At 39.7% G+C, this 20,000-nt stretch overlaps 2 protein-coding genes across 2 annotated transcripts in view; both read left to right on the top strand.

Annotated features, from left to right (window-relative positions):
• LOC137982152 (A disintegrin and metalloproteinase with thrombospondin motifs 6-like) overlaps nucleotides 1-5,193 on the top strand; it is a 22,055-nt gene extending 16,862 nt beyond the window's left edge. The window contains exons 14-17 of the mRNA XM_068829216.1: nucleotides 37-247; nucleotides 1,053-1,209; nucleotides 3,710-4,039; nucleotides 4,386-5,193. Coding sequence (XP_068685317.1) covers nucleotides 37-247; nucleotides 1,053-1,209; nucleotides 3,710-4,035 — 694 coding nt within the window. The 3' untranslated portion in view covers nucleotides 4,036-4,039; nucleotides 4,386-5,193. The remainder of the gene's footprint in view (nucleotides 1-36; nucleotides 248-1,052; nucleotides 1,210-3,709; nucleotides 4,040-4,385) is intronic.
• Nucleotides 5,194-5,321: 128 nt separating this feature from the next.
• Nucleotides 5,322-20,000, top strand: part of LOC137982150 (A disintegrin and metalloproteinase with thrombospondin motifs 16-like) — a 33,710-nt gene continuing 19,031 nt past the window's right edge. Inside the window, exons 1-12 of the mRNA XM_068829214.1 lie at nucleotides 5,322-5,399; nucleotides 8,298-8,402; nucleotides 8,854-8,924; nucleotides 9,475-9,509; nucleotides 9,664-9,736; nucleotides 10,201-10,520; nucleotides 11,564-11,723; nucleotides 12,404-12,588; nucleotides 12,741-12,824; nucleotides 15,729-15,856; nucleotides 16,069-16,082; nucleotides 16,229-16,334. Of these exons, the coding sequence (XP_068685315.1) occupies nucleotides 8,870-8,924; nucleotides 9,475-9,509; nucleotides 9,664-9,736; nucleotides 10,201-10,520; nucleotides 11,564-11,723; nucleotides 12,404-12,588; nucleotides 12,741-12,824; nucleotides 15,729-15,856; nucleotides 16,069-16,082; nucleotides 16,229-16,334 (1,160 nt within the window). The 5' untranslated portion in view covers nucleotides 5,322-5,399; nucleotides 8,298-8,402; nucleotides 8,854-8,869. The remainder of the gene's footprint in view (nucleotides 5,400-8,297; nucleotides 8,403-8,853; nucleotides 8,925-9,474; nucleotides 9,510-9,663; nucleotides 9,737-10,200; nucleotides 10,521-11,563; nucleotides 11,724-12,403; nucleotides 12,589-12,740; nucleotides 12,825-15,728; nucleotides 15,857-16,068; nucleotides 16,083-16,228; nucleotides 16,335-20,000) is intronic.

The raw sequence follows: 20,000 nt of genomic DNA, 5'->3' as shown, positions 1-20,000 counted from the left end.
CCAAGGCTTCTTTTTGAATCTTTTTACTCCTTGCAGTTGGTATGTCTCTGGCTGGCGCCCCTGTTCTAGGACTTGTGGAAAAGGAGTTCAAATACGTCAGATCTTGTGTCGTGAACAAGTGACTAGAGAACACTTCAACACCGTGCCCAATTCGAAGTGTACAGAAACCAAACCATCCGAACTTGTGACGAGAGATTGCAACAAAATTGACTGTCCACCGGACAACGTTCCAGGAGAATGGTCAGCGGTAAGACTAACATGAAGAAGATAGTTTCCACAGTTTTAATCGCCGAAATGAACATTGGCCGAATGCGAACTTGTCAGCTTTACACTCAAGGTCTCTATTTGACTCTACACTGACAAGTATTTAAGTTTTTAACAATATGCCAGTTTCGTATTCTAACGGTTGGACTGGATCTAGCATGAAGTGGAGGCTAATGCGGGCAAATTAATTTGCATTTGAAAAGATCTGCCCGCATTAGCCTCCATTCCATGCTAGATCCAGTCCAGCCGTAAGAATTCGAAAATAGTGTATAAATACACTAACAAAGGGTAAGAACAAGGAATACATTAATCGAATTCGAATCGAAAGCGAATTTTCTGAGAGCAATTCAAGCTTGTTGAAACTATCACGAACATGATAAACTAGTAGCAATATTTTTCTCTCCACGAAGAAACCTTAACTGCAGCTTTTCAAACTCAGAACGTTAATTAAACTATCAGCATAGTTCCTAATTCTTCTGCAACAACTCGTGTTTTGGTGAAAAAGTACACTTTTTTTCTTAAAGAGGTTTCCTCATCGAGTGAGCTGGAAACCAACTTTAGGTTAATCAGGAGGAAAAAACAACTGCCAATTCGAAGCTTAAGACTGAAAAAGAAGAAATTACGACGAAAAATGCCTTCTTCTTTGACCAACAATCATTCTTTAGTTTTTATCTCTTAACAAGCGAAGTTTTGAATCAGGTCAAGTAAAATTACAACCTTTAGGAAGCTATTCAACGAAATGATATGTATATGTACATTCTCGAAGTCTGATCTACTGTTTGTCACAGTGTTCATCTACTTGTCAAGGAGGGGTCAAAACAAGAACAACTTCTTGTAAGAGATTAAAAGAGACTGGTGTGTTGGAATCTGTACCGGAAATAATGTGTGTGTCCGCAATAAAACCTCCCCTTCAAGAAGACTGCAACGAGGACGTTCCCTGTCCAGGTACTCGATTTAACAAATAAAACTTATACTTTAGTAGAAGCTCATCAAATGCAGCCTCTTTCTACACTTATTCCTTGAGTCAACCCTTTCCTACATATATTTATTTTAGAATGACTTTTTCCCGTAAAAAGTGTCATATTTCTACGGAGAAACGCGAAAAAAAATTTTCCAGTGTGACGCGTGTTTGTTGGGTTATATGAGGTAAAACAATAGCACTGTCACAGCTCTGTTTTGATTCTTTTAACGGTGCCTACAAATTCAAAGGTATTTTTGCCCCGGTTTATGATTATGCAGGAAACGTAGATCTTAAAAAAGGCTGTTGAAATCCAAAAAGAAAATTGGGGGTAACCACGCATTTTTCAAATATAATTCATGAATAATATTTGTAAAAAGCTTTAAAATACAAAGCAATGTATCATGGCGTTTTTTCTCAAATTTAAGCTTAACTATCTTTCAAAAATGCATGGTTGCCCCCTGTTACGAAAAATAGTATTGCGTGACAAGCGTTACTGTCTCGAAGCTTCGCGAGAGTTCGTAGTTTGTTTATATTTAGGTTTGTACGTAAGCGTTTCTAAATCGGTGTGTTTTGTAATCTTTCTATAATTAGATTCATTACTAATTTAGAAAGTTCTAGAAGTTTATTGTCCGAGTATATAAGTAGACGAGTCCAAGCGGAGTGTTTTTCTAACTAGTTTTTCACAAGCGAAGAGAGTTGGCGTGTTTATTCAAGTGTGACAGAAGCTGTGTGCATTCAAGTTGGCGGAGGCCGTGTAAGTTTATTGAGTACGTGTTATTCAGAGTGTTACTTCGTGGAAACTACGTTCATTTTTGGAATAAATCTTCTTGTTGTTGTTCCGACAACCCTGCGTTCAGTTTAGTTTGCAAGCTACCTTTCCTCAAAACATTCGAACTCGTAACACCCCCAGCTTTCTTTTTGGATACCAAGAGTACTTACTAAGATCTACTTTCTCCGGTTAGTTTAAACCGCGCAAAAATATCGCTGTATTGGTAAGCATCACCGAATGAAACCTGAGTATCTCGAGATGCGCAGAACGCATGCGCAATAACAATAGTAGGCACCGTCCTTAACCTCGGACTTCTCCCTCCCTCCCCTTCCTTACGAGAGGCGTTCAATTAATAACTCTCCTAGCTAAAGGGTTGACTCTGAGATCCAGTATGAAAGACAAAGGCTCCATTTGATTGGCTCTTTAATTCAGTTGATAAGAGGAAGGCCGCGGCATTTTAGTAGTGCTGTAGCATTAACCTTTCCACCTGCACTGGACCGGCCCCTACTAACGATGAAATCGTCTGGCGTTAGGTGGAGTATAAGCCCTAAGTTTGTTTTTATTAACGGAGTTGATAATGTAAATTGACCACCGTACAGGGATTATAAAAGCTTTTATAATCCCTGCACGCACGGTGGTCAATTTACATTATCAACTCCATTCATAAAACCAAATTTTTGTGTACTACTTCCCCACCGACGCAGCACCACAGTTTCTTTAGAAATTACCCCCTTTATAAGCACTAAGTGTCATTCTTAGGAGGCATTGTAGTAGTGCTTCAGCATCAACCCTTTCACGGGCCCCTACTAACGAGTAAAATTCCCAGGCGTTCGGTAGGGTAAAAGCTTCAAGTGTCACTCATAGGAGAAAATGGGTTGAAAGGGACATATTTCAAGAGTGGCTGAGTGGATGTTGTTCACTCTGTCACCCCTGAACCGGCCCTCACTGAGACGCAAATTCGTCTGGAGTTAAAGTGAAACCTGCTGTGAGTGTCACTTTTAGGAGGAAAAGGTTAGGGACCTTTAGATCGGACGACGAGGACGACTACAAATACGAGTTTTACGCACTGAGCATGCGAATGAGGTTTGCAGGCCGACAATTTTCAAAGTGCGCGTGCTCAGACCGGAAAACTCGTACTCGTATACGTAGTCGTCCTCGTCCTCCGATCTAAAGGTCCCTATTAATAGATCGAGTGCCGTCGAAGACTCGAAGTCTCTTTCCAGGATTTCTCGCAATCTGTGGCTTAAATTGCGCGCTTGACGGCGTTTTGCCTAATTCATTTAGTTTCGCCGTTAAGCAGGAAATCGTATAAGGATATTGCGTTTTACTATTTTCCACACGAGTGAAGAGTGCTCTCCGCGCACGCTGATTTTCTAACTCGGAGGTGATTAGCCAAGTTCTTTTCACCGGCGAGTAGCCGAGGAGTGAGATTTAAAATTTCGAACCACATTTTCCAAATAAAACGTAGTTGTTCGGTTTGCTATTTATTCAACTTGTCTGATATATACTAAAATAATTATTCACTCCGTGTCGCCAGTGCAAGTGATGAATATTTACCGAGCCGCGTACTTCGGTGAATAAATTCAGTAATGATCGTGATCAATTGTCGACCTGTTACTTGTTATCCTACTCTCCTCTTTGATATTTTATTTGAAATCAACTCATCCTTAACTTCGTTTTCCCTTTTAAATATGCTGTTTTTAAACCTTCTACAGGTGACCGTCAATATGAACCGTTAGGTTGCTTCGCCGACAGAAGGAACGATCGATCACTGCCAATGCTCATCGCCAATTTAAGAGGGGGCATCAACTGGAACGATATGTCCCAGATCATTGAAAAGTGCGCACGCAAAACAACAGCGAGAGATCCTAAACTTAAAGTATTTGCTATTCAGTACTATGGGGAATGCTACTCGGGATATGATGGTCTATCGAATTATAATAAATACGGTTCCAGGCCTTATAGTGACAAGGAATTCACATACTGTTGGGCTGGAGTTGGTACAGCAGGGTCAAACTTTGTGTACAAGTTTAAAGAATGACATGGTAAGGGTACAGAGAACTTTTAAAAGATAACTCTAAACAGCCAAGTGTTCACAATTTGCAAAATTTCTTCCTATCATCTTCCTTTCATTGGTTAAATACACAATTAACTTCTCATTTACATTTAACGTCGATTTATTTTTAAACGATAACGGTGATGATGCACTATCATTGTCATCACCAACTACATGATCATTATCACCGACCATGTACGTCAGTATCTGATCATGAAAGCACGACTCAGGCGCTTGATATGGAGGCTAATACTCCCATTTTGCTACCAGAGTAGCTTATCGTTGAGCTTAATCATAAAGCTGAAAACTTTCCTGGCTTCGTTGTGCATCCACAGGTTGGCTGTTCGTGGGCATGCCGGAATAAGATACACAGAACACAGGGACATGCGCAGTGAAGGGATGTGGTGGAGTTAAAATAAGAATTTTACTATGATCTTTTCAAACAATGAACAGTTGCTGCTGAGCTAACCCTAACCCTAACCCTAACCCTAACCCTAACATAGAATAATAAAAGTCCTCCCGGACCATATATTGCACTCTTTTTGAAACCCACTCATGTTGCACAATATGAGACAATGAAATTCATAGTTATGCCAACAGAAATGTCTGAAGCTATGTAGATACATTTAAAGCAAATAAAACAAACAATACCAATGACATGGACATTATTAATTTATACCGACTAAGAAACCCTAAGAACAAGGAAATCTGTATGCATAAAGCGACTCAAAGAGTGGATGTATTTTCTTTTAGATATATTATGGCCTAATTTCCTTCCATTCTCTATATTCGCGACGTACGCTTTTACATCAGTTTTTACCCCGTCGCAAATCGTAAGGGCCGATTGAAAATTCGAAAATGACTAAAATCGTTTTCGATTTTTCATTCGGACTTTAAAAGCGTATCTAAGAGCAACCGAACGCCAAAATTCTTGTAATAGCTTGCAAGGCTACAGTTCAGTTTTCCATCTTACCTTTATTTAATGGACTTCTTGACCGTGTGATTCGTGATTTTTATCAACAACATCAAGCCGCCTTAAGTTTCGATAATAGATCCACGGCAAATGTTTTTTTGTCTTTAGGCGTTTTTCTTTCCACGAAAGCCGTAAAAGGTAGAGAACCATGATCGCGGGTAAAATAAAATCAGCTCTTCGCCTTTTTTTACGATTTGAAATTTTTATTTTACCAGTCTAGCCATTTTTTGTTAAGAACTATTAACAGCTGCACGCTAAGTCAACATTGGAAACTTTGCGTCTCTCACTGAAGGTAAGACAGAAAGTCATTTAAAATCGCACAATATCAGTTTAACTCATGCATATCTAACTGGTTCCGTACAACGAGCCTTTTTTGGTAAGTTCAACCGGATCTCGTACCTTGCTTTTCCTTACTCGCATAGGAGAGTAACTAATGCCTGTTAGCTACCACAAATTTGGATTTTCAATTAAGTTAGGGATCCTTAACGAACGGTTAAAAATCTGATGGTGAATACCAAGCTAAGCCAAACCATTTTTCATTTTCCCGGCTATGTTTGTTTGAAATGCTATGCCTGGAACTTTCATATTATGTTGAGAGATGAAATCCCTTTTATATTTGAAACACTTAATTAGTTCACATTTTGGCTGAAAAAAGGTAATCTAGATTAGTGCTTTCGTAGAAACCGACGAAGTCACTGAGCTCGTTCATTGTGATGTATGACTTTCTTGTCATTGGGGTTTCCGCAACTTGGATATTTGGTGACTTCAAGCCACAAAGGCGTCGGCGAAAACGAAAACGACAGAAGACGATTCGTTTACGGCATGCCCTGTAAGTGCTTTTTACATTTTAGTACATAACTTTGCCGTTCTTGCCCTGACAACGACAACGTAAAATGACCAAATTTAAGGTTATGTGGAGGGCGTGAAGACCAGACTATACCCTTTCAATCACGTCTCTACACATTCACCGTCAATTTTATTTCTGGTAGGTTAGTACACTCTCCATGACGAGAACAGTGCGGAATGATAAGAATAATAATGTTATATATATTTATAGTTGCGTGTTTTTGTAGCCGTTGCCGTCGTTTACGCATAAGCTTCCTTTTCAAAGACTTAAACGAACAGAGGCTGTTTTCTCAGCTCTTTACGAACAACAAGTCATTGCATAAGATCCACGAGATAGGTGGACCACAGTACGAAAAAATAAGTCTCTATTGTGAAGCCCTTGTTATTTATCAACAGGTAAAAGGTATTTCGGCATTCGTCTAACATGTAATTGTATGTGTAATCATTAGAATCAGTACTGTGATTCTCGCTGTTTATTCATGTGTGTTTTGAATAGTGTACCAAAATCTTAAAAAATATCAAACGCTCGAGTGACGTACAGGTAGGGCCGTACAGTTTAAGAAATGTTCAACGGTACAAAAGTAACCACTGTCTACGAGGACTAAGTCCAAGCAAAATGGCTTAAGCGACACCAGAAGATAATCGCAAAATAAGATTTGGAGTTATACCAATTTGTTCTTGACTTAGTTGAGAAAAGCGTTGACAATTTGACGGTTTTCAAACTACAAACGTACACAGAAAACCAAACAAAACCAGGTGATATCTCATTAAACAAATTTTAGTTCAATAAAGACTTTTCAGCCTGTTCGTTTGCTTTCAATTATTTTTTGGGGGCCGGACTTTAAAGAAACAGCACAAGAAAACCTGTTTAATTTTAGAACGCATTTGTTGGCTCATTTGAGAGACATACTTTAGGCTCTCAAAGACTGCACCAATTTAACAAATAAAATTCCATTAAGCGCGAAATCAATGTACGTTTATTTGTTGACCCTTTGTCTGTCATCGTTATGTGATGTTAGATACATTGTTTATTTTACCATTCTACAAATGTTACATAAAAAAATCATTTTTTTCCCCTACTGAACAACACTCACCATGCGAAATTTGCTTCCGATGATTGTACAAGCCCTCCGGTGTACATTGCCTGTCCAGGTAAAAAGATTCAGTCAAAACATCTTCCCCGAGACTGACACCTATGATCAATGGTTAAACCATTTTTTTTTTCTCTTATCCCCTGGCCCGCTCTTTAAATATCGAAATTCTAAAATTGTGAATCAACTTATTCAGTTGATAAGGGCAATTAGTCAACGTAACTTATTATAACTTTCAAAAGTTATCGGTTGACTCTTTGCGCTATAAAGGAAGTGGTTCTTTTAACAGCATCGGTAGCGCTCAAGAAAACGTATCACCATAAAATCCATAACGTTAAAGTTTTAATGTCTCTAAACATGTGCTTTTGCAGTTATAAAACCGAGTAATAATGTCACTATGGGGTACCACATCCTTCCGAAATAAAAGATGCCCTGGATGGTGGCAATCAGACCTAATCGGTGTTGCACTTAATTCAAACCCTTTGGGAATAAAACGTTTTGTTCCAGGTATTTTCATATCATTTCAATATGAATGCTACATTATCGTTCAAATACAATACAATACACAAAGAATCTTAATCCGGGGAGATTTGAACTTGGTACAACACTGAGTTAACCGATTAGGTCTATTCAACAACGAAAAAAAATTACGACGGTTTTGCTTTTTTTGATCCACAGTATTCAAATAATGACTTTTTCCGTCAATTTACTGAGTTATTGTGTAATTGTCTGCACAAAACTGACAAGCAATTGCGTTTGAGTTTGAACTAGAAAGTAAACAGTGAAATTCATCATATTCAGTCATTCTTACAAAAAATACACAATGTACACTGCTAGTCGCAGGGTAATTATGAAACATTGAGAGGTTTAAGTCAAACCGAAAACAGACAAAGGAAAGAAACTTTATTTAAGTGTCTAGTCGTTTTAGCGCTGAAGCGCTAATTGAGGACACTGTAAACTGAAATCAACAAATCAAAGCAAATCAAATGTCTGTTTTTTTTAGGGGAGGGGAAAACCGGATTACCGGAGAACAACCTCTCGGTGCAGAGTAGAGAACCAACAAAGTCAAACCACATATGACGCTGATTCTGGGAATGGAACGCGGGTCACACTGTTGGGGGGCGAGTGCTCTCACCACTGCGCCATCCCTGCACACTAGCGAGCATTTATTGCATGGAATATTTATTTTTCTGCTTGTTGACATTGAATCAGACACTATACAAAAATTGTCAAATATTACCCCTTCAGCATGCATTAAATCAAGATATCTTGTCCAATAAGAATAATTGTCATTTCCTCGTCCGGTTAATAAATTATATTTACATATTTTTTTGAAGGCAATAACGGAAGAAAAAAAATATCTTCGTTCACTCGAACTGAAACTGTTGATCGCACTTCTGGTGGAGCCAACTGTCAATGGCTTACTACATTTCCCTCTAAAAGTAAGTTTTAAATTGGTACCGTGAGGGGTTTCAGTTATGGCTTATTCTGTTTACTTCCATCCCAGTTAAGGATAAACAGATAACCTTATTGAAATAAGTTTTGTTGCCCTAAAAGAAAAATCACTACAAACACAAAGTGATTTTCGTAACCGGCGCTTGGACCATAGTCTAGTTAAGTTTTTGAAGTCCTTTTCATAAGCAGCAGTGAACTGTTTTTGGCTTGCCAAAATAACCCAAAAACAACTCGACCTATTTTTTGTTTTTTTTCTTACACCGGGAAAACCATATTCTGTTTCTTTCGTTCATTAAGCCACAAAAGACAGTAAAAGTACATGCATTGCTTTTCCATTTCCAGCGAAAATGTTAAACCGAATATAACCCAAAAGGAATCCGTAGAAACGTTGAGTTAAGTTCCTATACAGCTAAACGTAATTAACCAATTCATTTCCAGGGCTTAGTTTCCAAATATGCCTTCCTTTACTGCACTATTGATGGGTCTCGTTCTCAGCGTCGTAACTGCAGGTATGTTAGACTGTGGACTCTAAACGATCAAGAACACAGGAAATGAGTGGGCGAAAGGTTAAACCCCCGACGGACTAAGACTCAGGGTCTTAAAAAACTAGTGCTGCCTTGCCTTTAAGATGACATCTGCTTGTTGTCAGACTTCCTATTCCCGTCTTCTAGGACAAGGTCGATAAACCGTGGACTACATCTTACCATATAGCCATTGGCTGTTTGCAAAAGAATGGGGGATTGACCCCGACCTGATGTGGTGTCTTGTGGTACATTATCGTTGGGTCTACGTAACTGTCCCGAGTGCCGGTCGATTAATTGTGATATATGTTTGAACATATTCTATTATGTGTGAAATCGGCAGGTAAACGAAATATACATAATGATCATGATTTTGGTCACCGTGACAAGAAGGCAGTAAGAATAATCAAATTTTAAGAATAGTGTCGGTATAATCGATTGGTAAGTTTTATTAATTTCTAAAGTTTTGAATTTGGGCGCGTTATATAAATCGCAACTCACGCAGGTCGCTAATTAACGAGCAATGGTTTTCTTACAGAACTTCTTGCGCTACCCAACCACGAAAATTGGAAGGTAAGGGAAGACTTTCTCAAAACATGTTCAGTTGTTTGGCAGCGTGACCTGGTGTTAACACCATTTACAATGATTGTGCTAGAATTTAGAAATTCAATTAAAGCTTGTGAGCAAATCGAGAATGCACTTCTCAAAAGTATAATTTCCATCGTAGAAAGCGACTCTTCACCATCGAATGACGAAACGGGAAATCGCAAAGTATTTTGGAGCGAACTCACTCGCTGAAGGTATGTCTACATAAAATACTGATGTATCGTCTTTGTTTCCCCGTCAAATCAGATATTTAACAATTCAGTTTCATTATCACCACTTCTGGTTATTTTTACCGTTCAACGTATAACGCAGAACAGTGGACATAATCATTTCCTAGTCAAAATGTCAGTCATTTTCACTCAGAACAGTGGACATAATCATTTCCTAGTCAAAATGTCAGTCATTTTCACCCGGACATATCTGAACAGGCGAGAAATTTGCAAAAATAGACAAGTTTGTTCCTTGTTTGTTCATTTTTGCCGTTTTTTCTACATCTCGCGCTAATTAAACCCTTTCTCGCCAGGAATATCCGCAATTTTTCAGTTTGAGAAAATGGTACATCTAAGCCTTTCTTTGTGTGAAAAATCTCGCTTTTCTAAAAATAGCCAAATATTACTGGCCAAGTTGTTTGCTTGCTTTTTTTGTTGTGGTGCTGCAGTGCCAGAGTACGAAGTCGTTTCGCCATTCCAAGCAGACGAAACAGGGAAATTCGTTACCCATATCCTTCACAAACGCAGCCGTACCAAAAGAACAACATCCAAACAAAGTTCCTGGTTTTATAAGATCGATGCCTTTGGTTTGTCACTCCATTTAAACGTCACAAAAGGCCGACACATTGTTGCACCAGGAACCGTCGTGGAGACTACACACGAAAACGGAAGTACAACGTACAGTGCACCCCCAAAGAATACTTTCTATAGTGGACATGTGGTCTCTCATCCTGCCTCCTCAGTTGCAATTAGCAACCAGGATGGACTGGTATGCACTAATATATAATGATAATATTTCTGCATTCACTCGTTGAGGCGCTATGTTCTCCAACTAAATCAAAAGAAACGGCTTGCAAAAATAAGCTTCAAAATTCTCAAGCTCATCTCGCACCTTTTATCCACTTTGCGTTTCCGTTTCGTTTACACCTATTCGCACTAAACGCTCGCAAAAACAGTAATGTGTCAACACTTGGTAAACGCTCGTAAATGACGTCTAAACTTATGTCTAGGATTGGGAATGGGTTCAGACACGTTCCGAAAACTCTTCAACGCGTTTTACATCATCGTTTACAAAGATTAAGCCCATCCGCGCTAAAAACGGAGCGTTTTAAAAACTTGCCTTTCAAAGGTTAGCCTTTTTGAGCGTTTTAGTATGGATTACAAGCATATGCATTTACCTGTGTAACGGACCAAAATGGACTTATAAACGGAGTTTCTTTGCTCAAGGACATTAACGTGGTCGGGCTTTATGGTCTGTGCCGGAGACTCTATGCATAATTACCGCTTTAATGCATTTAAAACAAAACTTCATTCAGTATAGAGCGGTTTTCATTTTAGTGTCGAAATTAGCGAATTGCCTTAGTTTTGCATTTACTTCACTCAGTGATTGGTTGAAAGTTCTCGCGCCATTTTTTCAACCAATCAGAAGTGAAACCAAAACCAATCGTGGCTTGCGCGTGCACATTTTGCCGCGCTTTGTGTCTGCTTCATGTAATTACTTCGAACTCTGATTGGTTTACTGGATTGTCTCCGTCCTTTTTGATTGGCCAAAGTAATTACTTTGGTTTTGGTTTTACGACACTAGATTGAAACTCGCTCTAGTGTGTTAAAGTACTTTTATTCACACATCGGAGCCACCTATGCAGAGGTCAATACGCCATGATGAATTATATACAGAAGAGCCGACAACGCTAGGTGGGGCTTTTGCGCCCTAGGGTGCTCCGTCCTTTGGGACCCAGCGTTCGAACTCATGCTGTTAACAAAAGGAGCCTGATGCCAATTTTAATGTTTCTGCTTTTTCTAACATCTCAGACTGGCATGATTAACTTACTGAGTCACGCCCTCTTTATACATCCTCTTCCGAGTCATCTCGCACAGGATTATGGGTCAGCAAACACTGCTCAATCTCATGTAATCTATAAACGCTCATTGAAAGATATCGTTGGGCAGACAAGTGACGTCGTTTCGGAAGGTAGAGGAAGTGTTTTTATATTACTTTACTTTAAACGCTTCTAGCATAAGATTTCAGAGTTTAATATTATAACTGTGTGAAACTGCAGCAACTACTCTCGGTACTTTGGTATTACGGGTGCAAATTTACTTGAGTAAATTAATTTCTTTTTGTGTGGTTGGGTTAAATTGACACAAATTTTTAAAATGTATTAATGATGTGAAACTGTAGTAATCGCTCGTCTTCCTCTGCTTATACGGATTGTGAAATACTAAATTAAATTGTGTTGTTGTTAAATGTGATATTGTTGTTGTTGCATGAAGAAAATTCTGTAAAACAATATAAAACTCAACTTAGGAGTTCAAGTTTTCGCCAGGGAGTAACTAGAAGCGAACACGGAAGTAATTTCAGCACAGTACGTCATAAATGGTATTTAGCCTTTACCACTTACAATAAAAAGGGCCCGGCTCAACGTTATTGGACAAGCTCCTTCGTCTATCAACGATGATTGGCAGATATTATATGAACGGAAGAATGTTGCCCCACGTCATCCAAAATGAGATTTTTAAAAAAGCGCCATGACCTGTTGGCCAAAAAAAGGGTCGGGCGTCAATGTTAGAGCGTGACTCCCGGGCTTACTACAACATTGTGATACTTCTAGGCAGAAAGGCAAAGAACTTAATCATTCACATTTCCTTTAGACATGCCCGATAATGGATGTCCCAAAAGGGACCTGGAAACAAAGACAATTACACAGTCATCAACAAATCCTGAAGGGTCATCTTCTCACAAACATTTGGAGGTTGCCATGGTAGCAGATGACTTGGTTGTGAAGAAGCATGGGGAGGAAAACCTGAGCATGAAGTTAATGATGTTAGCACACTTGGTGAGCGCCGATGTTGCTGAGTTAGAAAGCTAATTGTTGTTATTGTTGTTTTCCCATTAATAACTTACAATAGAGACAACTCCAGAAAATCGCTCTCACAAATTTCGATGTGTCAACATTAAACAATACCTCGTGTCCCGTTCTTCTGTTAGGTCAATAACATGTTTCACGATGAAAGTGTTGGAGACAAGAAGCTTGCTTTAGTTGTGGTCAAAATAGTCATCAAGAAAGATGGGGTAAATATAATTAAGTGAATTCACGGTTGTCTGACTGACGAACTAACTGACCAACCGATTGACCGTCAGATCGCTGTACTGACTAATTAATCGATTGATTGACTGACTGACTGATTTGGGAGGCAGCCTAGTTCAGTGGTTAGGGCGTTGGGTTTGGGTTTGCTTCTGCTTCAGGTTGTCTCGGATTTAGACTGCGAGCAGCCGCAGGTACAAAAGACAGGTCACAGGTCACAAGTCACAAATCACAGGTTACTGTTTACTTATACAGAAAGAATCCCAAACATTCACTAAACCTAACCTTAGGCCTAAACTTGTTAGCATTTGTAAACAGCTGAGGTTGTTTCAGCGTCGGTAAAAAGTATGAGTGTTTGACTTGTGGCTTGTGACCTGTGGCTTGTGACCTGTTTTTTGTACCAACCTCTGCGAGCAGTCTCTCGTTTGCTCTAGAATTGTTTAAACGTTGAAGTTTCAACGGCTGAAGCTGCGGATCGCAAATACTGCGGGCGTTGGATAGAGTGAAAATAGAGACTGCAATGGTTTCATATTGCGTTTTGCAAGCCAGGCGCTCCGGTGACGGACTGTTTGTTATGCATGCGCATGTTTGAGACGCGGACGGCAACCGGAAGTGAGCTGTTTTCCTTTTTAACTTGTCTTCACACAACCACATTTACATTGTCAAGTATCTTTTCTCCATTAGAGATGATTAGTATAAAAATTTGGGAGACACCACTGTCCTGGAACGCGAATTGTTCTCTTCCGGTCGCCGTCCGCGTCTCAAAAACGAGCGTGCTTAAGCTCCCTATTATTGGTCGATGGCGTCAACTTTGACACATGTCATTCAATTCTTAAAATTCGCGGCAATTTGGAGGCCGTTTACGATGAGAATTTGAAACAAGAACAGGAGCAGTACTAGCTCTTCCTGAAAAGCAAGATGCCCACAGGTTTCTTTAAAAGCATTAATAATCAAAGTCTCACTGTTACGAAAAGTGTGATCGACGCCGTTGTGCCAACCGTGATCGTTGTAGTACCGCAAGGATGCTCCAGCAATGCGATTATCCGGCTACATCGTAGAATAGTATGCACCGATTTACGGGTACTTTTTCAGATTTTAGACCACTAAGTTTTTTACCTTTTTTTACGATTTAAGTCTTCGATTCCATCTATTTTACGACTGAAGTGTATGATTTGCTTTAGAAATCATTATCCGATTCAACGATTTTAGAATTGATGATTCTTCCGATTTTACTTTTTGTTTCCACCTTACGATGCTTTTGACATTATTCTCCCATTCTACGATTCTTCCGATCTACAATTCAAAGATGCCCAAAATAATAAAGCAAAAGTTGGCTTTGCGAAAGGATAGTTTAGATAGATAGATAGATACATAGATAGATAGATAGATAGATAGATAGATAGATAGATAGATAGATAGATAGGCCATAAATAGGCACACGCGGTTACACAATATGTTATAGTCGATTATTATGGCCAAGTCCCTTACACGAAGAGAATATTCACACTCATGGTACGTGGGGGAGGGGATGGGTATAACTTCCATGAGGGGAGGATGTTGCCGCGCAATATATGATGAGCCTCTGACAGGCAGCAACGCACCTGACTTTAAGTGTGTCTAGGCTCGCCACGGCCAAGGCATCAGCGTACTCTGTCCTGCCGAAAATTATCCTGAGGGCTTTGTATGGATTCTAAGAGATCTTCTAGGTATAATAGTAGCGCCGCCCAGACGGGAGAAGCATACTCGATGACTGATCTCACTAAGCTGCAGTAAGTAAACTAGCACTAAATCGTCACAGCTTAATCCAGCCTTTTTAAGGGAGCACAAGGCATATAGCCGTTTCAGGGCCTTGATATGCTTTGCTTGTCCATTGTCTTTTCACCACAAACTTAAGATTAAATATCATCATCCGCAGTAGTCTTGAAGACTTCTGATTTCCAACTGTAAGGCGTGGGGCGACTTAGACATTCGCTTGAATCTCTCTTCGGTGACATTGCTTCCTTTGTCGAGGAATCATCTGTTGCTCTTTCTATTGTTGCTGCAGATCGAAGAGGGTTCTTTTTCATATCAATAAAATAGCGGGTTCTGCATTTCTTACTTTGGCTGCACATTTTCCGCTCACACAAGGAGAAAGCGAGTAACTTCTTGCAATGCAGTAAATCCAAGCTACTCCAAAATAAAGTTCAGGGAAAGCCTTTCTTCTTCCCTTTGACATGAGATGCACGATGTCTTTTGAAGGCTCATCGGCGCCGCTTTTCGATGGAAATTTTCCGTAAATTATTTTGAAAAAGCTCTTGAATAAACGGCAAAAATCCGACATGGACGGCTTTTTAGTTGCAGCTACTTTTTTGGGCGTGGAATCATCGTGCATCACCTTTAGTTATTCAAATTTTGATGTCAAACAAACAAATTATCGGCAAACGCTCCTTGATTTCCGCGAGAATAAATGGGCATAGCCGGCAAGATGATGAAAGCTGTCAATCCGTCACTCGGGTTCCAAAACGCAATATGAAACCATTGCAGTCTCCCTTTTCGCTCTAACCAACGCCCGCGATATTTGCGACCCGCAGTTTCAGCCAATTTGAAGCATTCGTTTCAAGGATTTTGGAGCAAAAGAGAGACTGCTCGCAGTCTATCCCGGATTGGTTGCCTCCTGCCAGTTGGTGTTCTTAATCACGGTGTTTCTGTTAAGTTTGAATTTGTTCCTTTCAGATTATTAAAAGTGGGGTGCCTGTGACTCGGAAAGTAGTTTAATAAGCTTTAATAGCTAAGTGCAGTTCCACTGCATGTGCAAACAAATCATTTACATTATTTACAATATTTTACATTGATTGATTTATTGATGAATGATAGTGATTGATTGATTGATCGATCGACAAATCCATTTTCAGTTTGGTTATAGCTCCTCAGCCAATTCTCGAGAAAGACTGAGGCATCTTGCAGACTGGGCGATGAATAAAAGGAGCTCACTTTGGGAAGATACTTCAAGTTACCCCGACCTCATCGTCCTGCTGACAGGGTAAAATAACTATTGCTGTACCACAGTTCAATTAAGAGACTGATGACGAAGACTGATAATTCTTTTCACACAAGGATTCCAGCAATTTCAAGGCCACTTACCCTGTTACTGCCCAAATATTTCACAGATATTTTTTTCCATTTAACTAAAATTAACTATGTAGCTGTTTAACTTCATTATTTAATTTTAGAAAAAAATGTATTTTTTTACAGGAATGGATTTGGAGGTGAGGTATTCTTGAACGAGAGTGGGAAGTATATTAAATGAAAAATGACTTCAACAGTGCGCTCATTACATTAGTCTCAAAATATATGTAGAAGTCAGGATCACAATTGCAAGTGCACTTGATTTGCCGTTCTAATTCACACTCAGGGCTAGCCCTTATGGGCTCAACTTGTGCCACATGTTTTGGAAGGTGTGTTAGCAATGACATTGGGCTTGCGTCCGCAATCATCATCGCCCACGAAGCGGCTCACACGTAAGTGGAATTATATGGTAAGCTCATAGAGTAGTTTTCAAATAAGTGTTGAAAGTAATTAGCGAATTGCTTTGGTTTGTGATTACTTCATTCAGTGATTGGTTCAAAGTTCTTGCGCCACTTTTCCAACCAATCAGAAGAGAAACCAAAATCAATCGTGGCTCGCGCTTGCACATTTTTCCGCGCTTTATGTCGGCTACGTGTGATTACTTCGAGTTTTGATTGGTTTATCGGATTGTTTCCGTCCTTTTTGATTGGCCAAAGTAATTACTTTGGTTTTGGTTTTACGACTCTCGATTGAAACTCGCTCTAATGCACGCATCTTAATTGGTTCTCACTTATGATCTATTATAATACAATACAATACATACTTAATTGACCACTCCTTCAAGGGGTTTTTCAGGGCCAATGCACAATCAACGAAACGAGAGAACAGAACAACAACAACAACAACAACAACAACTGTTAAGAATCCCGGCAACAGGCCGGAGGCAAACCAGTTGGCTATTTACAAGTGCGGCCTTGAAGTCGAGTAGTCAGGCCGGGTCTTGAACCCGGTATCTGCGGATCTCAAGACAAGCACCCTAACCACAGGGCCGCACTTAGATGACAGACGCATAGCTGACGTCATCCTCAAAAACGTGTAATTCTTTAGTATACAACACAAATAGATTCCACGTCGCTGTGCGTCTGTTCAGAAATAAATCAGTCAGAGATACCGTACAACTACGGCAAGAGCTATCGCCTCGTGTGCCACTTTTTTGCTCTTACCACATTTTGACCTCATCTGTGATCCATTACTGAACTGATGCACGGCAACATGGAATCTATTTGTTGGGTGGATATAACCTTTCGTCCAAAAAAGCTTCGTACGAGATCCCCAGGTTAAAGTCCGCACTTCTCCGCTTGATTTGAATGTCTAGATAAAATTACGTTCGCTTGTCTGCCTTTCACTTCTCCACACCAAGTTCTTTCCATCTATAGTTGGACCTAGGAAACTGCCAAGTTAGTCGTTTGTGACGGTAAAGAAAAACAGGGCACGGAACGCTATAAACCGCTAAATGTTGAAATATTTAATTTATGTTACTTTGTTCAACTCAACGTTCATCACCACTCGAGTGAAGATCGTTTCCTATTCTACGATTATCGCTTCATGTCAGATTAGGCGTTTAAGAAGAAACTCTGAGGAATTCTTTCTATTGCATCTTTAATCGAACATGCTATGTATTGAAGGAGATTATAATGACATAATGAATTGACGAAACCCCTCTTTAATCAGGTTCCGATCATTATTGTACTCGCGATTAAACAATCCCCCCCCCCCCCCTCCTTCGTTTTGAAAGTAACTGTGTATTCAAGCGGTTGAGACAACAACGTTTTCAGTTTAGTGCAGCAATGACGGAAAAAATATTTTTCATTTAACTGTCAGCTTCTTTTGTATTGCGTTCGCAACGCAACATCAAGACTTACTCAAGAATTTTCGCCTCCATGATATGTTGCGCAAAGCCTCACTAACGAACGAAAGGAAAAGCTTGATGAGACCAAGTCGAGAGCATTTGCCTACGACCCCTGCTAGGGTTGTCACTAGTATGCCGGACGAGGATCTCGATCCGATCATAGTATAACATCCACATGCAATCAGCCACAATTCGAGTCGCAGTTACATTAAGATCGACTGAAACTCTGATTAAGATTGATTGAGAATCAGGTAAAGACCAAAAATCGAATATGTCTTAAATTAAGATCTAACTATTAAAGTGTAATAAGATGTGCTAGCTTTCTACCCATATGAACCATGTGAGCGTTAGCCCTACTAATGGAAAAGGGCCCACACAAGAACAGAGGTCAACCGGGAGCAGGTCGTGGGAATTTAAGATGTAAATTCTACACGGCCAACGTTTGCAAAAACGTAACCCTTCCTTGTACTTGTACATATTCATTGCCGTGACACTGACCTTGAAGCTCAGTCGGTAGAGCAGCGGTGATCTAACCCGAATGTCGTGGGTTCAATTCCCACCCCGGTCAGAGTTTTTCTCTGTCATTGTGTGGGCCCATTCCATTAGAAGGGCGAACGCTCACATGGTTCATATGGGTGGAAAACTAGCACTTCAAATCACACTCGAATAGTTAAGTCTGTTGAAAATTGATTGCTACACGGCTAACGTTTGCAAAAACGTAACCCTTCCTTGTACCTGTACATATTCATTGCCATTACATTGACATCTTAAGGTAATTTCCTGGAAAATGACGTACTATTCAGATTTTTTTCAAACTTAGCACAATTGATATTCATACACAGGACATTAAAACAAAATCATGCAATAAAAAGATGGGGTCACAGGCCTTGTTTTCGCACTGTATGCCCTTTGTTGTAAATGTTTTTTACCGAATTAAGTGAGAAGAGTTCGAAACTAGATCGACCGGAAAAATTGGTGTTGTGTACCAAAAGCTACTGAATATTACTGAAAACTTGAACCTACTTGTTTGTCCGGGCTATAATCTAAAGAAATGTAAGCAAATTGGACCGCTACAGTCATCACCTTGCACTCAGTGTCGGACTCCAAATGCAGCTTCACGTAATTTATATGTAAATACTACAATTTCTACTATCCAACTTTTTTTCTCCTTAAAATATGTTTTCCGTGTACCTATTACGAGTAAATAAAACCATTAAAAATGGGGGGTCACCTGTTGCGGCGGCATTCTTCATGAATGAACTCTTTTGTTTTTTGGAACATTATTTTTTGTGTGTCACGCTTGCATGTCGTTTTCATTATTATTCTGTTAGTTTTTCCTGCATAACTTTGTCTATTGTTCCTTAGTTCATTAGTATAAATTCGCGTCTTTGCCTTTTATTCACTCTCGTTTGTGCTTTGGAGGATACAGTTTTAGGTTTTGCGTTTTTTTTCCTACATCGCTTCGTTTGTCCGTTTTAAAGGCCATATAACGTTTGTAAGTATTATTTTTTGGCTCGTCTTTTCTGCTTAGTTTGTTATTTCTATATTCTTGTGTTTTGATTCGTCCTTTTGTTGTAGTAACTTGTATTTTCCTTGTTTATTTCTCTAGCAACCGTATCGATTATTGCTTTCGCACCGTTTATCGCAACGTTCACCGCACCGCCTGTTCTCTTTAAACTAAGGATATTTGACATTAAAGAAGAACTTTAGTAACGCGTTGGAGCAATGGTTTTTGGCCCCTTCAGTCACCGTTCTTGTTTCTTCGCAACACGATGATAAATGGATGGCAAAGGAACAATTTCGGCTTCAAAATAATTATTTTCCGCGAAAGGATTGGGGCGAGTTCCAAACAACACCTTTTTAACCGAGAAGAGTTATCGTGATAAGTTCTTGAACAACAAAAGCTGCCTTTGTTGCCTCTCTTCTGATGGCCGGCGTGAAACGCCTTCATCTCCGAAGTCGCAATCTTATGCGCAGTATGAGATGCGCGGTGTAAAACAAGGGAATCACCTTAAATTCCCACGGCCTGCTCCCGTCTAACCGTAGAGCAGCGGTGATCTAACTCGAAGGTCGTGGGTTCAATTCCCATCCTAGTCAGAGTTTTTCTTTGTCCTTATGTGGGCCCATTTCCATTAGTAGGGCTAACGCTTGCGAGGTTCATATGGGAAGAAAGCTAGCACTTCACATTACACTCTAATAGTTAAGTCTG

The sequence above is a fragment of the Montipora foliosa genome, chromosome 13 (assembly GCF_036669935.1).
Source record: "Montipora foliosa isolate CH-2021 chromosome 13, ASM3666993v2, whole genome shotgun sequence".
Taxonomy (NCBI): domain Eukaryota; kingdom Metazoa; phylum Cnidaria; class Anthozoa; order Scleractinia; family Acroporidae; genus Montipora; species Montipora foliosa.
This window is presented reverse-complemented; position numbering and strand designations above follow the sequence as displayed.